Below are 20,925 nucleotides of genomic sequence, written 5' to 3'. Positions count from 1 at the left end.
AATGATAGTTGTCGACACAAGTGCTCCCTGTCTGCCCTTAGAGTGACCAGTATTTAAGACTTACTGATTCATTTGTAGTAATTTTCAGCAAATGCTTTGTTTGTGGACCAGGTCAGCAGAAGCAGTTTAGGAGATGAAAATACACCAGTCTGCCATAGAGCGCAGATGCCCAGGCAGCACCGTGGTGTTCACACACTCCATCACCTGTGCTCTTCATCCCTGAGGAGGGATAGCCCCTCTCCATGGGAATACATTTTAATTTTACTGCCAGCTCAGTACTTTGTTGGAGTGAGAAACCAAAGTGCCGATTAATTTATGCCAACATCACAACAGGGTTTTTTTCATGTGCAGCTGTCTGGTTGGAATCAGGCTGAAACTACTCGTTCGTTTCCACTGTTTCCCCAATCTGAAACCATGAGGTAGCCCCTGGTGCAGACTGCCGTCCCAGTGAATAGCTGAGACCTGTTTTCTTTGTTTAATATCGTAGGTCGTTCCAATACTGTGTATCCAGAAAAAGGATTGGGAGAAAAAAACCACGAAATTATCACACACCTAATAAATATCATGCAATCAGTTTCTCCTTACTTCATTAAAGTAAGATTTTTTTCCAACAGTTGTCTGCATATAACTGGCTTTGGAACAATAGTAACTAAAACCGCAGAAACTTCCAATGCAAATTTAAAATGTCATATCTGATCTTCTGCTCAGTCATACAGCTCACATATCTCTACTCTTAAAGATGCCTACAGTAGCTTCACTTTTAAATAATAACACTGAAATGTATTTTTAGTGTCTCTTTTTCACATTTCTATAGCCTTGTTTGCCCAGAATAAGTGTCATAGAATATATTACAGTAGATTTATGTATCTTCTAGAATACCTACACCAAAATTCATTAATGATTCTGGCAAATAATTACTTAATTACAGAATACACTGTCCATACATGGAACTGTTCTGGAAAAGCTTAGTTTATCTAGTCAACTTCTCTATAAATAAAACCCTTAGTGGTAATCACTGAGGACTAGAAATATTTTCATAAGTTGCTGTAAAAGAATAACTAGCTGCTAAATGAATCCTCCCAGTGCCTGTTCAAAGGATGACTCATCTGCTCAACATACTTGTGGGAATGACAGTCAACGTTCTTTGACTTGGATGTCTCACAAACCTTTTTAGATAAAGCATTTAAAATTGTCTCCATTAAAAAAACCAACCAACCAAACAAAACCCCAGAAAATTTCAAAGATAAGGAGAAAGGCCTTTATCAAGAAACCTGTAATCTTGATGATAATCCATTCCATGAATAAGGATTTAAGAAAAAAATATTATCTTTACCAAAGATTAAAAAAAAAAAAAGGCAGCTAATAGAAACATTAACCACATTACCAACCGGCCCAGAGACACCAAAGACAGCAGCCAGGCTCAGCTGGATGTGACCCTGAACAACCTCATGTAACTCTGAAGTTGACCCTGCTGTGAGCAAAGGGTGGAACAAATGACATCCAAAAGTCCCTTCTAAGATGGTCATAATTATCACTAATAACTAGTAATAATCAGTAGTAAAAATACTTAATTAGTAATCTTCAGGCACTGTAAATATACTCTTTATTGTTTTGGATGTCCATTAAGAAACTCAGCTCAATGTAATCTAATTTAAAGGATCAGAGAATTTTTAATTATTTTGCAGTAAGTCACAACCTCCATTTTAAGTCAGTTTGCTAAAAGGAGCACAGATCTATAGCATTTATAGGATTGCTAAGAAATATGTGACACTGATTTTTCTGTCATACAAGTAATGATTTTATTTGGACAAGATAAGAGATTGCTTGGGGAAATCATCAGAGGATTATATATGAAATATTATTGATTATATGAATCAGATTATAGAAAATACCTGATTTCTTATATAGGACTTAAAGTTTATTAAATGACAGATATTCTAGAGGGTTAGTCCTAAGGCATTACAAAGCTCTGATGCTATTACTTTTGCTTCTGGTAATTCCTAGGCCATTTCACTTGAAGACCATTATGCATGTGAATTTTTGGAGTAGGCGTGCAGAAGTAGGATATTGGAAGCTCCGGTCTGAAATCTTACAGGTTTTCTCCAAGAACCCTGATATTGCACAATGGCTAAAAGACAAAAAGGCTGAGGGGACAGCAGGACAATGTAGTCAATAAGGATTGCTTTTCCTTTTTAAGGTCCTGCTTTTTATATGTATTCTGTAATGTCCAGTCCCTTTTAAATCTTCAGGTCAAACCTAAGTGTTCCTAAAACTACCAAAACTTTTAACAGTGAATGAACTCTGCAAGTAATTTGTCTGTGTGCGCTTAAACTTCTTTATCATAATCAGTCAGTCAGTTTTTCAGGAGGAGGAGGAGGAAGGTGGTATCTCAGGTGCATGGAATTAGAGTCTTTCAGTGGGCTAGGGTTATCATGCCACCTCAGTAAGTATGGCTTTTAGACCTTTTGTCATAGACTCTATTGCGTTTGCACTTCCTATGTGTGTGAATTGGTGGATCTGATCAGTAGAGGCAGGTTATTTTGGATCAATACATAGACTGTTTGAGAATCTACCGAACTGACTCAGTTTTTCTTTCTTCCATGTTCTTGATAAGGAAAAAGCACCAAAATGCAAGAATATGAGGTAATGATGTGATTATATCACAGTTTGACTGATTCAATTGCAGAAGACTACTTAACAGTGAATGGCACAGTGCAGGTCATCATCCTTTCCTTGTTTTCTATGTGGAAGGACTTTTGGGACAACCATCCCCACCCAGCCCATTTCTCTTCACCCTTGACAAATGGGTCAGAAGATACTATGGAAAAAAATCATGTCCTCCTTCCACATCAGATGTTTGAAGCCCCAGTCCTTTTGTCATAGTATCCCTGCAGGTCTTCCGCTAAGGTGGACATAACAGTGAAACACACCTTCTTCCAAAAGACCTATAAGCCTAGACCCTGAATGCCAACCAGGTTACGGTAACTGCAATCTATTCACTACCCAACTGAGCTCCTTGTAGGTAGAAACGAAGAAATAGCTCTCTCCCCACTAATATCGCTGCTACGTGGGCTAACGTGACTGTTAAGGAAAATCCCGTTCAGCTCAGAAAGGACACAACCACTGCAATACTCACAGAAGATGATAAAAATGTGGTCCAAATGTGATGTGCAAACCTAGGAAAAAAGATTATAACAGAAAAATAAGGAGAGTATAAATACCATTTCCCAGATCAGGGCCCAAAGAAAAGCTTCCTTTCCTCCTCCAGCAACCCCGTCCCCTTTATTTACTCTCAGCTCCAACACTGAGCACCATTCTGCTAAGGGTTATCACTCCCCTCCAGCCCCAAAGCACACTGACCAAAGGAGATGAAGCTCTAAAGAGACACGGCTAATTCTTTCACTGAGAGACAAAATGCTTCTACATGTAGGTAACGCGTTATGTAGGACCTTTAAGAAATGTAGACGTTTAATGTTCTTGCAAAAAAAAAAAATCAAGCTGTAAAATAGATCAGTAGAGGTGATAGGAAATAGATACAGCACACAAAAGTGTGAGAGCAAAAGAAAAGGCCCACTCTACTGGTAAATATATTTCTTCGGATAACAGAAATAGAATTCACTCAAAAAGGCCCTAAAACAGGATGTTACGGTAAGATATATGTCTTTGGTAAGAAATCCATATTTGTCTGATAATGTCATTTTATCTCTACAGAGCAGATTTAACAGAATATGTTCCTGTTTTGTTCCTGGTGTTAGAATCACATATATTGGTCTAGGATATCTTCTCATCAAGAAAAATTATATTTTAAACCACTGAAGAGAAATTGTTATGCACAGTATTTTATGTCCATTTGGTGTTTTGGGAATCATCAATTGCTTGTTTTCTTGTTCACTGTGGAGTCGTGTAATGTTCAAGTGCAACCTAGACTAGTCCAGTAATGGCTGTTTGTAATCTATGTCTTTGTCCATATGCTTGCCTGTTTAGAACAGTATCACAGATGTAAATAACAAAACCTGATTTTTCCTGATGCATGCAGATCCTCCAAAGTTTGATAGGATATGGCCGAATATTTCTTCCCTTGAGGTTTCTAAACCAAACCAAGGTAGGATGCCGTCAAATTCCTAGTGGTCTAAAATTACTGACATTGCTTTCGAGGAGTCCCACATGGTGGCAAAAGTAGTAACAATGATAATCAAACGCATTTTTCTTCTGGTGCTAAGTAATGCTATTCTGTGAGAAAATAATCATAAAACAAACCTTACCTGAAAGGTCTTCCAACACTCAGATTATGCACATCATCACTGCAAAAAGTCTGGAAAAGCAGATGCACAGGCTACACGTACTGATACACAGAAAGCCCTAGGTAACGTTGGACTAGTTTAGACAGCAGTCTCTATTTTGAGTAAGTTTCAAGATCCTTGAGTGAGAAAGATTATCATTGTCTACATCAAACCCATTTTTAATGTCTTGTTTCCACTTTGTTTTCCCAAGTGAGCTGAGAGGTATTGTCAGCTTGCATGCCGTCCACAATACAAGCAAGCTCTCCGCAGGAGAGACTCATAGCTTTCTGCAATTGAGTGCCACACAAAAAATTACTCACAGACTGCAGCATGATGATAAGTGTTGAAAGAGGCACAACAACTTTTTAAGATGACTAATAAAAGTAAGGTTCTTTGTTATTTGAAGTTGTATTCAGCTGTACTTCACATTTCAAAACGATTGTTCGTTATAAAAATGAACATCTTTTTGCTCTCCTTATTTACTGCCTTTTGCTCCCAAAAAAATGCCTGCAGAAATCTGGCCCGTGGCTTACTTTGATTGTACAAAGGATATACTTTCTGTGCTATATCACATACAGTTGGAGAATAAAAGTAATGAAAAGGTGATCTAGAAAAGACCTACTAAACTAAACAACATGTATTTGGAAGCTGTTAGGGAATTACATTGGAAGGGCTGTAATTAAATCCATTGATCACAATGACCAAATCAAAACATACGCATAAACGTATAATGTCTGTCATGTTACATGTGCAAGTTACTATGTGCCCAAAGTAGAAAATACTAATTGATCTGTGATGTCTGTAAGGATTAGTAATGTACTTTAGTTTGCATTATTCACTTATATTTTAAATTAAATATCCCTGGCGAAGTGTTCCTTGGCATTCCAATAACTTCATTTAGCCCATGTTACATTTTCCAAGCTTTTGCATGTGTTCCTTAAACAAACAAAAAAACCCCAGATTGATCTCTGCTCCTCTGCTCTCTGTAAGGATTAGCCTACATTATCCACAGGAATTTTAAATCAAAACATTCTCAGTGAAATGATACTTAGCATTTCTAATGCATTTCATAGCTTAATTCTACTGCTTGTGATCTAAGACTTCATTGCAAAATAAGTCTTGAACAGCAAAAAAATATTCAGTGTTTCTTCCCCAAAAATAAGAGTTTTAGTAAATTTAGTTTTGACATTTTGTTAGGGAGCACAAAACACAGAATCTTAAAAGCATTTCTATTCAGATTATGTGTTTGCAGCATATTGTTACAGCGTTTAACATTGATTGTAAATACTTCAAGCAAGGATAGTGTATGAAGAGAATAATTACAGAAATCTGCCTATACCTAATATTATTTTATTGTGTTTTCTTTGTTTATGCTATTAGGACAGAATAAATATGCACGTAAATTTAATAAAACCCTTCGCAGACCACTCTGGTTACCATATAGTCATTGGTCACGGGTTGAGAGAAACCACCAAAGTGTGTCAACGTGAATTACAGTCCCTGTCTTTATCTTGGATATTACAGCAAAAAGTGATTCAATACTTCGTAGTATCTACCTTATTTTCCCTAACTTTCACCCTTTCCTTACAAAAGAATAACCATTGTTAATGTTAATTTAAAAGCTAGAAAATAAAGAAGTTTATTTTAATCTTTTGATCTGTTCCTACATGATACCTTTTCTAATTTACTGTTCATTTTATTACCTGTCCAGTTGCTCCCAAATTAGCTATGTCAACTGTTTCTTCTGTTCAAGTTGCAAACCACAAGAGAGGTAGGAATTCTTGGATTCATACAGTGATTCCATAGTGCTCTGTGTTGTGAAAACATTGCACTGTATGAATCTGGAATATCTGTGAAGTGTACCCTTTGGCTTACTGGTGAGGCATCTTCATTGACAACAACAGAAGCATTAAGTCACATAAACATAAGCCATGCAAAGAAAATAATAAATCTGCTTCTTAGACAGTTGCTGCTGGCATATAAAGTGACATGGCATTTGTTTTTAAAGGAGTTAAATGTATGAATATGACCACTCAGACTGTTGCCTAGAAAGCAAATGTTTGCTAGAGTCTTGTTTTCCTCACTGATGTGCATAAATTGTAAAAGAGGATACGTAAGCAGATTAGTTGAGGGCAAGCGATACATTAAACATCATTGTCCATATCCTCCAGAAGTATCTGTAAATGCCATGGAGCATAATGCATAGTTCTGTCTTTTAATGCATTGTAAGTGTGCCTTACATCTTCATTTTATTGTAACACTGTGCAAATTCAGAGTGTAGGCATTGCATTTTGAACAGATGTTTCAGTGTTTTGTCAAAGTAATAGAATTATATGGGCATAATGAAGGATGCCAATATTGGCTCTGACTTACAGGCAGCCTGTTTCATTTGCATATCTGTCATTCACAGTCTGAACCCTGAGATCTTATCATTGTTCTCCCTCATCAATTTATCTGTAAAGAGTATGTATAAAGATGTTTTGTCTTTCTGTAGCTGTTGTGAATATCTCGTTATTCATGAAATACATATTAACAAGGAATAGGGATATTAACAAATGTTTGAACTTAGTTTGACCCATTTGATGAGATCATGATAACAAGCCGTGCTGTTTGTTATGAAGCAGGTCATTTCTAAGGTTACAATGAAATCTCCTTTGTTTGCCTTTTGTTAGGGTATAGAGGAGGAACACAGAGTTACTGGAAAATGAAAAAGAAAAAATATTTAAATGATTTCTGAATGCACTTTTCTTGGAATACTCTTTGTGGTTTTAATTAGAAGATGACTGATAGCTGTCTCATGCATTACCTGTCGTAGTTTAAAAGTTATGCTTCCCTTCCATGTGTGTTGACCATTGTTTCATGTGATGACGTTTCATGTTTTACTGGTCGCAGCTGAAGCTTCAGCTGAACCTTGTCTCCACAGCACATAGTATGTCATCTCAAAGGTGTAAATGCATAGCATTATAATGGGGAAAAAAGTATTTCATGTATAGAAACAAAACAATTAAATGATCAACCTCTTTATGAGCCTCCTTCAATGGGTAATTTTAACGTGCTTTCTACAACAGGATCAAGATTGTTGCAATAGAATCATTGTGTTGGAAGTAGTCTTTAAAGGCTCACACAGTCAATCCTGTGAGTTGGCAAGGGATTTGACAATTCCTCAATAATCCAAAGACAATTACCAAATCTAACATGGCTATCTCCTCTCTTTTTCCTTCACATTAAGCTATCTTTACCTCTCCTCTGAGGTTTTATTTTCCAAACCTTTGCTCCTTACTGTTATTCAGCTTTAAACTGTCTCCAGTTTATCTGGGTCTTTTCTGACACGTGGTACTCAGAACGGAGAGCAGCATTCTCTAGCACTGTAAGCTTATGCTGTTTCATTGTTGGTAAACCATTTGCAGCCTGATTTTGATAGTTTCCCCATCTCTTTCAGTGATTGCATGGCTTTGCCAGTGCATGAAAGTGGTTGGGCTGCTAGCCAGAGACATGTGCCTAAAAACCTTAAGCTGTGCAATCAGCAGGCTACTGTCTGGTCTTGGTGTGCTGGTTCCGGTGAACCACACCAGCTGGAAAGGCCATTCAGCATTGACAGGTATTAGCTTCCCAGCTGGCGTGATGCTGAACGCCATTCTACGTGTTGCGTTTGACTGGTTTAGGGTAGCGCCTCATGTAGCCAGTGGAGAAAATAATTCCAGTTCAATCATATGAGGACCCTTTACATAGCACAGAAGGATGTAAAAACGATTCAGCAATCAGGCCAACAGCAGTAAGCAAAATAAGTTCATATTGTTGTACTAGAAAATAGGGGGGAGGGGGGGGAAGCAAAAATTAGCAAAAAATTGATTTAATCGTTACTTGCCATACCTTTTTTTCTTCCTTTGCACCATTGCTAATCTTTGATCAGATGTTAGAGTGGTTTTGAGCTATTTTTTTTCCCTATACCATGTAGCATTTACCACTCTGATGATCAAGATTCCTAGAGCTTTCCTATATCTTAGTCTAAGTTAACTTTGAAACAAAGGCTTTCTTTTACACAGCAAAGTTGTTACAAAAGAGCAGTACGTATAGGAATGCAAACAAATATCAGAATTGGTCTCATTGTTTACCTTTAATGTTGATGAGCCACATCTGAACTTGAGTAGTCCTTCTGCATATGTTTAGGAGCATGTGTGTACATCAAACTAAGTCGTTCGTAATTATTAGATGTTTCTTCAGTCCAAATCACAACTTGGAGCAAGCCTTGTTACAGAGTGAATTACTTATGTGCAGCTTTGTTTCCTGTGCTTTTGTAACGGCTAATTGTGTGTAGTAGTAATATCATTGAAGGTCATATCACAAGTTCAGAGTGGAAGTAGTGTGGACATTCATTCACAGAATATTCTCAATTTCTTTCTGCTAGTTTAAACAAAAAAGATGATGTAGCATAGTCTGATTTACTGGTTCCTCTTTATAGTCTGTGTATTTTTGAAACAAAAATGTAGTGTTCTGCTGCTTGTTACTGGTTCAAAAAACAAGGTAAATTATTTCCTCTAAATTCACCTACAGCATGATTATGTTTAGCCACAAGTTTGACAAACATCCCAGTACGGTATAGCCTCACCAAAACAAATTGTCTAAAGGTAGCAGAAGACAGGTCCTTTGTCAGAGAGACTAAGACAGCATTGCTTCTGAATGTGAGATTCAGAAGGATCAGATTGCTTATCACTAACTAGTCTTTCTTGTATTAAAAATCAGACACACAAAAAACTTACAGTTGTAACAATTTTCCCTGTGACTCCTGTTTGCTAGTGCTCGTTTTACTTTTAGATCCGTTGTCTCTGCCCCACACAGACAGTTTTTACTCGAGCAGGACAGATATACTAGGGAAGAAATGCTGCTGGGTGGCTGGCTGAGATGCTGAATCATACTGGCCAGCTGAAAAGACAACAAACATTAACACTTTATCATCTCCCCCCTCAATTATGTCAAGTGGTAACGTACCGAGACAGATACACCAAATGTTTTACTGTACTGCTGCAGTTATAGGCATCAAAATTATCAGACTGGTGTGAACCAATGCTGAACATCGGTTTAGCAGTAGAACGTTGAAAAGAACAAGAATGCATATATGTTAACTAAGTGTGTATACGTAAATTGAATTAATGTTTCCTGGCAGCAGAAAGGCAGCTCTCAACATTGAAACATATGTTGTGCTAAGCATTGTACAGTATAAGATGCTATTTACAGTGTACTACATCAGACAACAGCCAAAGAAACATATGTGTATTAGGTGTGCATAACATACTCATAAACATATAGCACTATCGCTATTTCTTCATAAAAATACAGATAGACACAAATACCGTATCTGACACCCTATGCCAAGGATCAGCAGGCTCATTAGGTGCCCCAGCATAATGAGCAGCGTACCGTGGGAAGGGCAGCACAGGGGACTTACCCCTGTCACGTGCAGAAACATTTTACACCCTCTGCTATGGCTTTATCTAACACAGGCTAAGTTAACTTCAAACCCTTGAAGCCCGTCCAAGTTACTGCACCCAGTACTCCATTACTGCAGGAAACATACCATACTCTCTCTCACCAGCTAATAAACTACATCTCTAAAGCATCAGTGGTTTTGCTACAAATTGGAAGAGTGTTTGAGAATGTCAGTGCCCTAATGGCTAGATACCATCTCCTAATTTCCAGTTGAAATTTCTCAATGGCCAGTTAACACCCATTTGTTCTTGTGCCAGTGCTGTCCATTAGTGTGGATATTCACTGCGGATGGCAGAAGGCTATCTCCTTGATGTATTTATAGCCCAGTGGTATCCCCCGTCTTCAGTTTCCTGGACTAAACAAGCCAAATTATCCTAATCTTCACTTTTTAAATAGGCTCTCTACTTCTCTGATCATCCTAATAACCTTTCCCGCATTCATTCTGGGCTCATAATCTGAGTTGAGTGATCAGACTTACGCACGCTTTCTACACAAAGCGTAGCTGTGCCTTCTGTAATGATATTGACACATTTCTAGTTTTGACTTATTCTGCATAAAACCAAGCACCGCTTGTGATTAAAGACTAAAAGGCACCAGCATTCTTTGTTTAATGAAGGGGTTTTTTAAAAGCGGCTGTCATGCCAGCTGCATTTCAGATGGCTGCAGTAAGCGTGCTTTCTCTTCAGTACACATTTCGGAATTTTTATGATCTTTTCTCACCCAATTGTTTTTCATCTCAGAATATAAAAATGGGTTAATGCTTACCTGAGAAGTACAGGAGAAGTAGCTCTTAAATAGCACCTCTCTTCTTTCCTTTTCTTCTCTGTTGTTTTAGGAGGTGCTGGCCAAAATTGTCAAACTAGAGATTTGTTTGGTCTTGAAATAAAACAGTCAGGTTCCCAAGGTGCCTACCAGTTACAGTACCCAGAGTTCAGTAGTATTTTTGAATACTCACCATTTATGTCAGAACAAAGCTTTTATTTTACTTATAGTTGTGGATTTAAGCATGATGAAGTTTGACAATTTTGTCCACTGTGTTTAATATATTTAATATGAGGAAGTTTTTCCCATGTCTTGATTTATACTCATCTCAACTGTGCAAAAAGATGTGCATTTCTATCAGCGAAACTGAGCCTCCAGTACCCCTGAAAGGTTTACAACTGCAAATGCTTCAGTTCCATCAGGTCTGCCAACAACAGCCAACCTTCGATGTCATGCCATGGTCGTCGGGTCACGCTAACCTGCCTGAAACAAACTTCGCTTTCATTGCAGATAAACATCTGCTGTTGTCCATGTTACATTGATTAACATGTATGTGCCATTCATTCATACTTCTATTCATGGTTCATTTTTACTAAGCATGTAATGTGCTATTACTCTGCTGCTGTATACATTTTGTATACATTTCTGTTCTTCCTTGAAAGACTGCGAATGCTTCGGGCACTCCAACCGGTGCAGTTACATCGAGCTGCTCAATACGGTCATTTGCGTGAGCTGTAAGCACAACACTAGAGGTCAGCACTGTGAGTTATGCAGGCTGGGCTACTTCAGAAATGCTTCTGCAGAGCTGGACGATGAAAATGTGTGCATAGGTCAGTCCCGGGATAACTGCGGCTTTTCTTCTCAGCCTTTTCAGCTACTGGCAGCTGCTAGGGACCGCTGCTGCTTACTTGCCAGTTCAGCCAGAATGAGCTTTTTCAATGGATAAGAACAACTGTGTAGACTTTTCACCCCATTTCTGTTGCCCTTGTAGCCCCAAGGAGGTATTTTGAATCTCTATATGACAATGAACCTCTCTGGCTAAGGATCCTGGGAAAACTTTCCCAGGAAGCCCCCGAGAAGCTGATGGTGCTGTCCTTCAGCAGGAGGGAGCCGCACTGGAGTTGCGCATGTGAGAACTGAAGGGTTGAGTCATCAATACCTGTTCCCAGTCTAACTTTCAGAATTACTAGTACAGAGTCTTGAATACTTGCCTGGAGACTTGAAAAGTTGCCAGCTGCATCAATAGGACATGGGGAGTAGTGTTTATTAACCCCTTTTATTCGCTTTTAAATTTCATCAAAACATGTTGCAGCTAATTCCGCTCCCAGGCACAGGGCTGTAGATGCAGTGTTACCTCCCCTTTCCTTAGAAAGGAAAAACTGAAATTACGCCCACGTGGTTAGGAGCAGAATTTGCCAAATCAGTTTGACATGATGTCAATTTAGAAAAGGGATTCCTAGGTGAAAACAGTGCCTTAGACCTAGCATCTGCTAGAAATGTCCAAAACGCAGAATTAAAGAAAATTTCAGAACATAATAAAAAAAGCATATTAGGAAAAAAGAGAAGATCTTTATCACACTAGAAGAATATGCATTGTTCTCATGTCACCACAGACAGTTTATAGCAAAAGTTAGGACACTTTAGGTGAAGATTGAACGTAGTCAATAAGTAAGCCTCATACAACTGCTAGTTGTAGTTAACAGGTAGCCACACAAGGCACTGTTCTAATAACAGAGGTGGAAAATTTATTATATAATGTTTCTTATAGACATAAGCATCGATAGAAACTATTCTGGATTTTCATTGTAATTTTTTTTCTTTCCATTTTTCAGGAAGCAAAAAGAAAGAGTAGTTATAAGATTTTTTTTGATGCCAAAATAGACTATGGGTGTATAAATTATATTTTAATATTATTTATAATCCATTGCTAAGATTCAAGCCAGAAACTATTTAGGTTGCTATTATTTGTTTCAGCCTGCAGCTTGACAGATTTACATTTTATTTCGTGATAAACACCCAGATCCATCCACGCACTGCTTTTCACGTGTCCTTCTTTTAACTTTGCTTGGCAAGACATTCAGAAAATGCATGATCTCCTTTGACATGAATTAGTCTGAGCTAATAAGAATTTTAGTAGGTGAGTCATGATTTTCTATGACTGTGCTGAAGAGATTAACCCAATCAAATGTTCTTGGAAAAAACCCACTGTCCCTCATATTTGGTTGATGTGGATGATGGACATCATTGGTATGACATCAGAGCTGTATAATTTCAGCTGCCTAAATAGGCCTAATGAATACGACACTAAATTACTCTGCTTGGGATTTTTCATCAGCTCATTCAGTTAATTGTTTTCCCATGTACACCAAAATGCTAAGACAGCAGCTGTAGCTACACAAGACAAGGAAGTTAATAAACCAGGAGTCAAAAATAAGTAAATTTTAAATTAATTTGCAAGTGATGTATTTAGAATGTCTTAGTAAAACAACTGTGTACTTCAAAATTGCCCAGACTCTGCAGAAATAAAATTTTAAAACCTTACATTTAACAAGTCTTTAAAAAAAAGGCAATGTGATGCATTTGCCAACTTTCCCACCTTAATGCAAGCAGAATTCTCTTGGGCTCCCCTGAGAATGTACCATGTGAGATGACTATAGGATCAAACCCTGGATTGCTACATATTAGGTAGTTTGTTTTAAATAAACAATATTCTTGTTGGACTACGAGTTTCCAGGATCATAGCGATCATACTGCATACAAAACATACATATCCTAGCTGATTTGCCGACTTAAGATGACTTTTGTACTACTACTTGTTTAAAAGTCAGTGAAGCGAAGCAGATACCGAAGCGCTTTTCAGAAAACAGAGAAGTTTGTGCTTAAAGTGCTTAGGAACTGGGGCTCCTAAGATTTAATCCTGCGAAGCGTAGAGCATTTTCACCTCTGAGAGAGCTGATGGATTCACCATCCTTCTAGGTCAAGCACAAAGAGTCTTGCTCTATTGGAAACGCTCATTTCTCTTTTCTCTGAGTTTAAAAGCAGTGTTTTGGGTGTTACGTATGAGTGGAATGTTGGCATGAACATTTGAATAAGCAGATTTCCAGTGACATGTGCAAGTCTTATTCCCATATGAAAGTCTCATTTTTCCAGGCTAATTCTTTCCTCTTCAGCCATATATGTAGAAAAGTAAAAAATGTTTGGATAAGCTAGTTTAATGGTAGCTAACAGGGCTTTGGCTCAAAACTACTTATATAGTTTTCATAAATATATATGGTAAGTACATGGATAACAAATCTGTGAATCTTAGCTGATGCTAACTAAATGGAGAAAATGTTAAATGTTTCATTTTTAAAACTGACAAGTTACAAAGAATTGAAATACTGAGAAGGTTTTTACCAGTGAACCAAATGCAATGCATTATAGAGTGGGCTTAAATCTAATTTCATTATGCCCTTAATTTCTTTAGAAGCAAAATAAATTTTACTTCCTAAAATGAAATAGCAAAAATTTGTGGATTTGTCAGTTAACTGCAAAATTACTTCATATGGGCAACCGCAGTTTTTAAATAAATCAAGTTATTTTAAAGTTAAAAATCATTCACTTGACATGCTTGCAGTGAAAAAGAATTTAACAACTTGAAGAGCTTTTTATTTTTACAAGGTCTTGATAAAGTCCTAATAACTCTTTATTTCAGTGAATATGCACACTGGCAAGCATGGATAGCATGAAAACCACCAAGTAGACCCAGAGTAATGAAACATTTCCTTCATCTTACAACGTAAATACAGAAATGGTAATTATTGGCACACCCATAAGAAAGCCAACCTCGCAGTCACTTAGGCTGAAGCTTCAGTTCACACCTGTGAGACCTTTGAAACCCTAATGATATATGGTTAAGCGAACCCTGAGGGTTGTCCTGTAGCCACTGTCAACCCAGACTGATAAGCAGCAAGCCTGCCAGCTTCAGCCCATTTCCCCAACCTTCCTTTTTACTTATTTTCATTGTGTTTTGTTGGCAGCATCACATTGACATAGTGAATCTCAGTGAACAGATGAGTACTACTGTCATCTTCCCATCCTTCAAACAGCCACCTGATGGAAGTTAGGAGGAAAATTCCTTCCCAGTTCAGATCTGCAGGGGTTTTTTTCCCCACCCCGGAACCTGGTGTGTCGTCTGCTTATTAGGATGATCTGGGAATGGTAATTTTATGTTATTCAATGCCCCGTTGTAATGGCATTGGAGATACTGACTGCCTCCCAGTGGCACACTGGAATTGTGGCTTTTGAGCTTTTTAATGTCTGAAGTATTGGGCAGGTCTTGGGAATTGTTCCACAGCCTGTGATACTGTGCTGTACAACGAGCTTGGATGTTCGGTGGACCTCTCTAGGTTATATATCTATGGTACCAACTGAGTATTGGGACAGATGGAGGCTCAATTCAGTTGCTAAAGGTTACTGGGTCTGTATGGTGTTCTGATTTGATCTACTATTTTTGTAAAAGGTCCTGGCTTAAAGCTTTGTTTCCACTATCTACTTTCCCTTAAACAGCACAATATGGGCCTGGTACTTGTATTTATATGATAGAGTTCAGTAGGAAGGCTTTCACAGATTCAGGGTCAGGTTCTTGTTCTCTGGAAAATATAACATTATGTATCTATAAACATTCAGTATCATAGGCCATAGATATCTTTCACAAACACTTGTTTAACTCACCAACTCCATTATGTCCAACTAAGCTATTTTTAATGTACAAGAATCAGGCCCTCTGTTTTTAATAAAATTCCAAGCTTTTTGTCTTTCAAGGTTTTCTATAAACACTATCCAAGCAAATTTTGCTTCTTGCCTTCAATATGTATCTCAGTTTTATGCGTGTTTACATAAACATTTCATACATCTGATTAACATCAGAATTGCCAGCTTTTCAAATGGCACTCACTGTGCTATAATTCTGCTCAGCCTTGCACAGTATTTTTGGCGTGTCAGTTTTCAACTTCATTAATGAATGTTGCTAGCTAATTGACTCTATTATTATTGTGGAACTCTGTTTGCCAAAGGTAACTATTCTTCAGCATGCCAAATGTTCAAAGTGCCATCTGTAATTTATAGTTAATAAACACTGAGACAACAGATGACAAATGTCTTCCTGGTAATTTTTTTCCTGTTCCAGTTTTTCCTTTGGATTTTTTTTTTAAATTTTGTTATTTTACTTCCCAGTTCAACTCCATTTTGTCATTTACAATGTCGCTGAGGTTTAACCTAACGCTAGGGAACAATTGCCAAAGGTAGTCATCAAAGTAGCACTGATTCATAGGCATATAAAGCCAGACCCCCAGCAGGTTGCCCAGACCGAGGAATCCATTTGTCTATCTTTTGCCTTCAACAGCAGCAGAGATCAGATGCTGCCAAAATGTGTCTGTGGTCTCAGCTGACAGCGGAGTTACTCTGGGTCTACATGGGTCTACGTACAAAGAAGATGCAGCCCTTCACTTAAAAATAATAATAATAAACTGAAGAACAGGAGTGCCAAAAATGAGCTCTGCTAGCTACTGTCTCGCTTCTTTGTTCAGCTAGCTGCAAGCTGAACACAGATATTGTAATCACGTTAAAGAAAAGGGCTGTGAATGAACAACACAGTAAGTGTTGTGGGAGGAAATGGATTAGCCTAGTCATTCTTTAATTAGGGAACACACATGGAAAATATACAGTGGGGAATAAGCCTCATTGCATTTTCCATCTGCCCACTGGGAGGTGAGACAAACGAAAATGGTAGCATAAAGCCAGTTCTGATAAGTTTTGCATTACATTACTGCTCACCTCAAGCTTTTCATTGTGGAACATGTACAAGGTTTATTAACGTCACTGATAAATACAATCTCATCAATTTAATGGCAAATAGACACATAAATTATTATACTGCTCAAAACTATAAAGGAAGACTATCTTGGAAATAAGTGCATTTATGTAGCCCTGTAAAGCCATTCAGCACTTCTGAAAATATTGAATAATATAGATAAGTCTATTTTAATAATGCGAAACATTTCACCCTGATGGCACGTTGATATATCCATGCTATACAAAGTTTTTTCTAATGTTCATTAAATTGTCAAAAACATTCTTACCAAAAGAGAATCTGTTACAGTCACTTATCCTCAAAGAACATGGTATCTTCCGCCTTTATCTTTTCTGTTTACTTTGTCTCTTCACATCATAAAATGTCTCTTCCTGAAATGACATATGCAAACAAGTAAATGGACCTACAGTAGTTATATTCACTACTCTAGATATCCTTAATAGACAGTCTTCCTTTACCTTTAGCACTGGAAATGCACCCTTTATTGGTATTGAATGAATTATCACCATATGTAGACCTGAATCCGGTGTGTATGTGTTGTCTTGTTTCTGCAGACTGTTATTGTAACCCTTTTGGTTCAGTCCATGATCGCTGTAATGACAGAGGATTTTGTGAGTGTAAGGAGGGAACATCAGGGCCTAAATGTGATAAATGTCTGCCGGGATATATCTGGCACAGCTTGGGCTGCCAACGTAAGTAACTCTGAGAGTCGCCCCTCTCCTGCAACTTTGCTGCCTCTACATCTGTATGCTATCACGTGCAGCTACTTAAGAGCAGAAAACGAGCAAAACGCTCTACGAGCTGTAAGAATGCCACACTGCCTGAACCTTTTCGGAGGCTCCCAGATGCGGACAGTAAATTGACTGTGCCAGCCATTTATTTCAATGTGCTTTCAGTGTCCTCTCTCTCTCTCGCTAACGCCTGGAGGAGCTCCCGCTGAAATATGTAAATATGCGTGTCTTGCCAACTGTGAAATAAGTTTTGTATACTAAAACATCAGCATATTAACTCCAAATTTAAAAGTCTTACTAAAAGACAAAAGGTGATTTCTCTGCATGTTCACTTTTTTCTGTACTAAACTTCAACTTCTTGAGTAACTTAACTATGCTTTCATACCTTAAAACTGTCCCTGGACAATAAAACTGCAAAGCACTGGCTCATTACCTGTTATAATCAGTGAAAACTAGACAAAAGGTAAAGGCAAAAAAAATGGAGGTATGCTTAACATCCTTAAAAATGAGCGCTGAAATTTTGCGTAAATATTGCTAGAGCAGATGTTGTTTCAATGCTTAGCTGTATATTTAGCTTCTCTTCTGGTTAACAGGTCTTGTAAACAAGTGAGTGGAAATACCACATCGATATACACAGGATTAGACTGTTATTGCAAATTTCTTTTGTAACAAATTCTTAAGAGTTATTCTTTATAACTGTTTTGATCATCTACTTCCAGAAACTCTGGAGAGTCCTCTCATGTTTTTCTTTCACCTTTTCTCCCTGCCTCTCTGCATTCTTACACACACACATTAAAGAGATTTCTACAAGAGCTTGCATTTGATATTTAAGAGCGAGAAACAAGAGAACGTAATTACTAACACTGATTAACCAAATATTATAAAATTGGCCATATAGCCACACAAATGAAAATCTTACAGAATCATAGAATCTTAAGGCTGGAAAAGACCTCTAAGATCATCAAGTCCAGCCATCTTCTATCATAACTTAAAATAAAATAAAATAACTTAAAATAACTTAAAATAACTTAAAATAACTTAAAATAAAATAACTTAAAATAAAATAAAATAAAATAAAATAAAATAAAATAAAATAAAATAAAATAAAATAAAATAAAATAAAAGCTAGAGATTACTTCTGTCTCTCCAAGTGATGAGTACCTCTGAAGTAGAAAATCTGGACTTGTGACAGTTCAGCAAATATATCTGGAACAAAACCCAATAAAGAATTTCAGGAAAGATTGTGCTAATTAACCAATTAGCATTAAAGCTAGCACTTGAAGAGAAAGGAAGTTTGCATGGGCAATGCAGTTAAATGTTACCTGAGAAAACTGGACTTTCTCAGCTTCTGCCAGAAAGCTCCCATTTATATTTGGTCGGTTATTTAGAACGTACTTTTCACATGTGGTTGTTAACTGTATTCTCATTTTCTGGATGCTTGCACTTGAGTTTTGATTCACAAAATTATTGAGCACTTACAGTTGCAGCAGAAAGCAGGTGAAGTAGGGTTTCAAATCTCAGAGTTCTCTATTATTAATATTTTGAAAAATCAGATCCTAGGTATCTCAAAAAAGCAGCACTCGGAAATCATAGGATGTCCCTCTGCCTTGCACCCCTTACGTAGGAGGAGGTTGTCACCACCCCTGTACCTTACCCTAGGTGCTAGCAAAATAAGCATTTGAATTTGTGAAGCATTGAGATACTGTAGTGGCAGGAACCACGGGGAAAAAAAACATGAAAAAGCAAACCAATATGATTCTCTACAGTAGAATTTAAATATAATACAGGAAACACCACGTCCGCACAGTGAGTCTAAAAAGGCTATTAAGTAGCTGAGATATTGAACAGGTCTGGAGGTCTGTGGACCAAATTTTACAGTCATATAATTAATATAATAATATATATACACCATCTTATCAAACCAATTGCTTATTAAATCCCGTATTTCCTATCTTTTCAGGTTTGGACATTATAACCCCAATAATGTTCTTTTAATGAGGATTTTTTTTGAGCCCAACATATAATTAGTGTGATTTTAGCTGAATCAGAGTATTTGTAAAAGCTTTAGACAGTTTCTGGAAATGCAAGCTAGTGCCTTTATATTTGCTGACAAAACTAATTAAGTTTCCCTCACTGTGTTGTAATTTTCTGAACAAATCTCAGTCTGATTATGTAACTGTTAGATATTCTCCAAGTTTGACCAAATTATCTAATCAAATTCAGAAGAAAAACAACTAGATGCGGTTGTCAGTTTTATGGAACAGATATCAAATTGCCATATTTTACCAAGCACACACTGATTTAAATCTCCTTTCAAGTCTTTTCATGGAGGAACAGAATTCCAGTTCATTTAATTTTGTAGTGTGGCAATTTGAGCAAAGCTCAAAAAGATGTTTTGTCTGGACACGTAGTGTGTGGTTTTGATCTGGTTCCCTGAGATTGTGCTGTACAGAAATGCATATATGCAAAGGTGGATACACGCGCACACGCGACAGACCAATATGTGTTTGTTTCCTTTTTGTTATACATAACCTACTGGCATTATTAAGAAAATCTATTTTTATGGAGCTCTGTTGCTAAAAATCATTGACCTAGGGCAACCAAAAGCTTGACCTATAAATAAATAAGTTAAATCTATACCATAGCTAGTTTAATTACTTGTATGATTGTATTAGTAAATGGAGTGGCTTAGTTTTATATATTAGTAATCCTATTTGGGAAAAAACAACGCTAAAGGTCTTGTGGTGTTTTCTACGGCTCACAGTATGTCATTTGATAAATTACTGTTCATAGTCTACCTTATACCACACGTGGGCAAAAGACACAGAAGCTATTATCCTCAGAAGTACTCAGTTGGGTACCTCACTCTTACTGATTTCATCTAAAGCCTCTGAGGATCTAGGCAGAGCGCTCATCGCTTGTGTCTCTGTGCATACAGAGGTCAGGTGCAATTTCAGACTTTGCCTCCCAGATAAAAAGCACCGTGATAGCAGCTGTTATCTTCTTGAATTCAGGGTTTATGCTGCATAGACATAGCGGTCAGCAGGGTCTGGTTGGTACAGGAAGGTTTGCTGCCCTCAGAGAAAGAGGCACAATAGATGTGACTGTGCCTTGCGCTACTTCTAAGCCCCCCGCCCAGAACCATTCATGCCGCAGGCGTTGTGCGCGCAGGGAAGCTGCTGGGGTTCAGCTTTCCGCCTCCCCCCCAGATACTGACAACGGTTTTCTCACCAGCGTGCATACATAGATCAAAGCGCAAGGAATGAATTAAGAACAGAGCAGTCTGGTCCCGAAACCCTTTTAGAATTCCAGAAACATGAGAAAATACATAGCTATATTTCATTTTTCTATTTTATAGAAATTAAATGATTCTTTTTAAAAATGAACATAAAAACGGACAAAAAAGCTCTAAGCCTGGCAAGAAATTTAACCAGCAACTACAGCTGTTCTGGGCCAGTATTAAAATGAACAGAGTGCTTTGTGATAAGAGAAACCTGTAACAAAAGGTAGAAGCATTTACGCACAGAACTGCCTGAGTTTTAAAAAAATGGATGAAGGCAAAATATTAAGCAGGAGCATTCACTTGATTTTCTAAGTGTAATGCTCATAGTCTTGCATCTTTCATATTTCTTGGCCATGACATTTCAGGTGACTAAATTCTGTTGCATACATACAGGAACATTTAAAAACAGCACCTTTTAATTTCACGCGCACAAGAATTGATTCCAAAACCAGCGGCATATTTATCCAATCAGGCAAAGAAACAAGTGACTCTTTTGCCAATCTCGGTTTACCAGCACAACTTGAATTTCCATTA

At 37.6% G+C, this 20,925-nt stretch overlaps 1 protein-coding gene across 7 annotated transcripts in view; it reads left to right on the top strand.

Annotated features, from left to right (window-relative positions):
* The window catches only part of NTNG1 (netrin G1), a 158,552-nt gene that overhangs the window by 114,734 nt on the left and 22,893 nt on the right, over nucleotides 1-20,925 (top strand). The window contains exons 6-9 of one of the 7 annotated variants that reach the window (XM_054833880.1): nucleotides 4,037-4,102; nucleotides 5,992-6,051; nucleotides 11,189-11,356; nucleotides 16,932-17,069. The exons of 1 other annotated variant lie outside the window; for it this stretch is intronic. In XM_054833880.1, the coding sequence (XP_054689855.1) occupies nucleotides 4,037-4,102; nucleotides 5,992-6,051; nucleotides 11,189-11,356; nucleotides 16,932-17,069 (432 nt within the window). The remainder of the gene's footprint in view (nucleotides 1-4,036; nucleotides 4,103-5,991; nucleotides 6,052-11,188; nucleotides 11,357-16,931; nucleotides 17,070-20,925) is intronic. 5 more of the 7 variants (XM_054833882.1, XM_054833881.1, XM_054833884.1 and 2 more) reach the window with 5 other exon arrangements.

The sequence above is a fragment of the Grus americana genome, chromosome 8 (genome assembly GCF_028858705.1).
Source record: "Grus americana isolate bGruAme1 chromosome 8, bGruAme1.mat, whole genome shotgun sequence".
NCBI lineage: Eukaryota > Metazoa > Chordata > Aves > Gruiformes > Gruidae > Grus > Grus americana.
The sequence above is the reverse complement of the archived record's forward strand: the minus strand, read 5'-3'. Positions and strand labels throughout refer to the sequence as shown.